Here is a 5172-nt window from a genome sequence, read left to right as displayed (position 1 = left end):
TAAAACATTGATAAGACATATTATTTTTTATAACACCAACAAAACCGTGACGGAACCCCACAACTGGGGACTTGTTCGGTACCTCCTATAATATACTATTTTTTACAAGACATAGTAAAACACTATTTTGATATTTAAAAAATTCTACATATTTGGTAATATAATATAACACCAACGAAAACGACGTCGTCGAAAAAAATGGTTAATAGTTAATTTATCCTCTAAGTTGGATAAAAAGAAGTTGCGGAGCGGAGCAGAGGCATTGGCAATGGAGAAGCTGGCTTCTTCAACTGCAACTGTTCCCACGCAACACTTCCTCTTTCAACTTCAACACTCTCTCTTTCCCGTTTGCGCCTTCGCTACCTTCCACCGGAGCCGCACCGAATCCCTCTCCCACCTCTCTTCCAGAACCAGACACCGTCGCTTCCAAGCATTCCACGCCAAACAAGACCAGCTCTGGGTCGGCGAAGAAGAGTTGCAACTACAATTAAAGGAAGCAGCAGAAGAAGAACAAGATTCGTATTTGGACGATGAAGACTCGTCTTTCTTGTCCCTCAGCGACAAGCCCGACCGGAACATGGCCTTGCTCGACGATTACGAGACCGAGGAGCTCGACTTCGATACCGGCCCTGACCACCGGAGCGGTTAGTGTTTCGCCTTAGTTTTTTTTTTAATTTATTTTATTTCGTTCAGAGAGGGGTTTCATCAAGAATCTCTCTGATACACTCTTAACATAGGATATTCGGTTAAAATTAAGTGAAATTTACTAAGTTAGGAGAGACTGGTTGAGTGATAACCTGGACTTATTGAAATTGATATAGCTTCCAATAAGTTTCAACCGTGATAGAGAGTGCGTCAAAAGAAGTATGTTTGGACGGGGTTCAGAAACATGTTTGAAAATCTAAAATTCCGGATATGTGGCGTTAGAGTTGGTTCATGCTTTTACATTTCTTCAAATGCAGGATATGTGGCGTTACTTGGGAAGCCAAATGTCGGGAAGAGTACACTGGCGAACCAAATGCTTGGTCAAAAGTTGTCAATAGTTACTGATAAACCTCAAACAACCCGGCATCGAATTCTGTGTATTTGTTCTGGCACGGATTACCAGGTTTTAATCTTATTGTTGATTCTTAATTCGTCTGTTTGGTTTTGTCAGCTTGTCTTGTTGGTTTCTTGTTCCTCATGTGGTGCGTGGGCGGTAAAAGTTGTTATCCCTGTTTTTGTTATTTCTTAAATGTGGTAATACTTGTTTGGGGGTTCAGGGTGGACAATTCAAAACCACATTTAAATACTGGTTAACTGATTCTAGTTCCAAAATTGATTTTGAAATGAAGCAACATTAGCTATTGCGTTTAGATTGAATTCAATAACACATCATGTCATGTGTGAAGCAACCTTGTGTTTACCAGAATTGGCGTTGAAATAAGTACATATGCACGTCCTTTAATGGAATCCAACACTCTATCAGCTTTTGTGTTGAATAAAGACATGGAATCCAACATTCTATATTGTATTTTACTATTAACTTGCTTTTAGAATTAAAACGCCCACACACACCACTTCGTTCCAAAATCAGTTTTGCAAACGGTCACCCAAACACACAATTTGGAGCATATTTTTTAGTTGACGATTTATTTCATTCCAAAATCAGAGTGCACTTCACTTCATATATCATGCTCAATGCTGTCCATATTTCAAAGAGTGTCATTGGCTTCTTATTGTGGGAACTTCAATTCTTAGTTAAATCATAAACTAGAAAAGAGACATTCAATTACAAATGCTAGTTTTTGTGGATATTTGTCATCCTAGCTTTAGATTAAGTAACGAGCAACAACATTCTAATCCTAGTGCCTTTTTTAGAGTTAAATGATCTCTCATATTGGCATTTCAACTGTTAAACTGAAATTAAATGAGGTGGGGTTAATTGAAATTAATAAACTGTTCTCTTTTAACATTATACTAAAGCACAAGTTCAACATTGTGTACAAGGTAAGGATATGTTATTTTTCTGAGTCATGTTAATACTGAATTTCCAAACTTAGTGGATGTACTCCTGAATTTATATTTTGCATTTTTCTGACCTTAGAATCTGTTGCAGATGATACTTTATGACACACCTGGTGTTCTACAGAAGGAAATGCACATGTTAGACTCAATGATGATGAAAAATGTTCGCAGTGCAGCAGTTAATGCTGACTGTGTATTGGTTCTTGTGGACGCACGTAAAGCTCCTGAAAAAGTAGGGATCTTCCTTTACAAGAATGTTTTAGTTTTATTTTCTTTCCTGTTTTTCCAAATTGTTTCCTATCTCTAGATTGATGGATTGTTGGAAGAAGGAGTAGGAGACCTCAAAGATAAACCACCCACTCTATTGATTATAAACAAGAAGGATCTTGTTAAACCTGGCGAACTTGCAAAGAAACTTGAGGTTGGAACAAAATAGTTAGTATTTATATTCACATGTATTAGTTAATTCACTGGTTTTGGCATGTTTATTTTTCTAAAAGTTTATGTCCTAATTATTTCAAATTCCTTGCAGTGGTATGAGAAATTTACGGATGTTGATGAGGTTATACCTGTTAGTGCAAAATATGGTCAGGGAGTTGAAGATGTAAAGGACTGGATACTGTCAAAGATTCCCAATGGACCAGCTTATTATCCAAAGGCATGTCAAAAGTCAGAATTTTGTTTTCCTCATTCAAATTTCATGTTTTCTATCTCACTGTTTCATTTCACAGTTTGAGATAAAAAAGTGTAGCCCATTAAACTAAACCACAAAATAATAATTTCTTCTGCTACTCCACACCTGACTACAGAAAGATTAAATGTATTTGATAATAGAGTTTTCATTTTCTGTTTAAACTGAAATAAAAAGCAGTAGTTGCCTAAGGTTTATGTTTAAGGTCATTGAAGTGAACTAGGCTGTATATAAATATCCACTACAGTCGCAGATACACATTATTTTACTTGATTTATAACAGCTCCCGTTAATTTTAATTTTTATATAATGACAGTCAAACAAACAAGTAGCTGAGCCTTTTCCCAGTGATGTGGGGTCAGCTATACAGATCCTATGATGCTACAATGTTGTCATGAATCATGTTAATTTTTCTTGTTGTATAAAGATGTGTTATAGAGAAAATAAAGTGATTCCTCCATGACAGGTCAAACATTATATTGATCCTACTTGAGAACTCATAGTATCAATTTGAAGCTTAGCACATGCATCCTAATTAATTTTGTGACCTTCGATCCAGCAATCCCATTGTGATTATCCTGTCAATATGGTATGGACAAGGTTGTTAGTACTTTCTCCCAACTAATGTGTAACTAATTACACATTATCTCTGAATGATTTCAGTATCCTAAGAACTGGAAAATAAGGCATTTAGATGATATATGTCATATACAAGTGTCATCAACCTCCTGTGTGAACAATCTAAGCTGTAATGCACCACGAAATCGCGAATCGTGTAGATACCACCCCATCAATATTGTTCAAGTATTACAAATAGTGTATGATATTTCCTCCTGCTCTGTACAGATTTCATGCACTGGTATATTGTAATGCAGATCTCATCTGCTATCACTATAGCATGCTATTAGAAACTTTGGATACAATAATAACCCGAATATACCCCTTTGCCATTTCTTCTGCCTACTTGTTTCTTTCATGTTCTATGCTGCCTTAACGTGCCTGAATTTACAGGATATAGTCAGTGAGCATCCAGAAAGATTTTTTGTGGCTGAAATTGTTAGAGAAAAGATTTTTATACAGTACCGAAATGAAATTCCATACGCATGTCAGGTAACCATCTTCATTTTTATTTGATATAGCCCACCTTCCGCTCTCAAATTGAAAGAATAACTAAATATTTGCAAATATTTTCTTATATCCAATTCTTTCAGGTAAATGTTGTAAACTACAAAGCTCGGCCAAATGCAAAAGATTACATACAAGTAGAGATTTTGGTTGAGAAAAACTCGCAGAAGATTATCATTATTGGAAAAGTATGTCACTTGTACCAGAATTCAGTGGATTATTTGTGAAACTATGGAATTTGTTTGTACAGTCATAGAGTCACAGCAACATGCCAATGTTATTACTGCTTCTCTGGCTTTTGTGTACTCCCTAACACTGAATTTGATAACTTTGTTGCTAAAAGAATTTTCATCTGTCTTGATGGTGACCCTGGACATGCATTGCAACTGAAAGTAATCTTAGAGTCCTGATATTTTTTGTTCATCTCTAATCTTAGAAATTGTCTTTATTTTGGCAAAAATAAAAAATACTGCTAAAGATGCCTCTTCCCCCCTTTTAATGAGAAGTTAGCTGATGAATATCGTAAACTGAGCAGTAACCACTTCTATGTTTTGCTCAAATACATCAGGAAGGAAAGGCTTTGAAACTGCTTGCAATGGCTGCTCGCCTTGATGTTGAAGATTTTTTACAGAAGAAAGTTTATCTTGAGGTGTGTGCCAATTTTTTTATTCTCTATCTATGCTACTCATTTTGAATCTGGACATGCATATTTTCCTACTTAACCTTGCTTTCAAGTGGTAGTGTGGCATACATTTTCCCTCTAGACTGGAATATTTACTCTGTATATATACTGGTGTCTGAACTCTGAACAGATTGAAGTAAAGGTTAGAGAAAATTGGCGACAAGATGAAGGGCTTCTAAAGCACTATGGTTATGGGGGTCAGATACGTGTTATATAACGTGAAGATGGCAAAACAAAAAAGTTCATCAGACATCGTGTATAATATGTAAGTTTAGATCCCACGGTTGCCATAAAAACTTGAACTGTATATGATTTTGGCTGACACTAACCCTCTTCCGTTACTTGTAGGCCTGTCAAATGATCCCTATTTGGTAAAAATGTGAATTAAAAATATTTTGAATGGAAAATTTAAGATATGGAAGCAATTTTCACATTAGCTTCTCTTTCCTTTCACCTATCACATTTACATTTTTTTTTTTGTTTTCCGCTGAATTGTAGAAATGGGAGTAGCAGCAGTGTTACTTATACATATTACTATCTATTTCAATCATGCTAATATTTTTAAGGAAAAGCTATTGTTATGGTTCGTCTATTTTGGAAAATACGAACTCTAGCTGTTCAAGTATGAACATAGTTTATGTAAACTGCGTTACACAGTTGAAATTGT

General features: G+C 35.7%; 1 protein-coding gene across 2 annotated transcripts; it reads left to right on the top strand.

Annotated features, from left to right (window-relative positions):
• Nucleotides 1-228: 228 nt before the first annotated feature.
• On the top strand, nt 229-4949 carry LOC114175895 (GTPase ERA-like, chloroplastic). Of its 2 annotated transcripts, XM_028060744.1 has the most exons (10): nt 229-644; nt 963-1108; nt 2099-2239; nt 2315-2428; nt 2540-2665; nt 3710-3808; nt 3910-4011; nt 4392-4472; nt 4636-4770; nt 4854-4949. In XM_028060744.1, exons 1-9 carry the CDS (start codon nt 269-271, stop codon nt 4720-4722), a joined length of 1272 nt encoding a protein of 423 aa, XP_027916545.1. In that variant the 5' UTR covers nt 229-268; the 3' UTR covers nt 4723-4770; nt 4854-4949. The 2 variants fall into 2 exon arrangements, with proteins under 2 accessions (XP_027916545.1, XP_027916544.1); XM_028060743.1 differs by having other exon boundaries at nt 4636-4949.
• The last annotated feature ends 223 nt before the right edge of the window (nt 4950-5172 follow it).

The sequence above is a fragment of the Vigna unguiculata genome, chromosome 3 (assembly GCF_004118075.2).
Source record: "Vigna unguiculata cultivar IT97K-499-35 chromosome 3, ASM411807v1, whole genome shotgun sequence".
Taxonomy (NCBI): Eukaryota; Viridiplantae; Streptophyta; class Magnoliopsida; order Fabales; family Fabaceae; genus Vigna; species Vigna unguiculata.
This window is presented reverse-complemented; position numbering and strand designations above follow the sequence as displayed.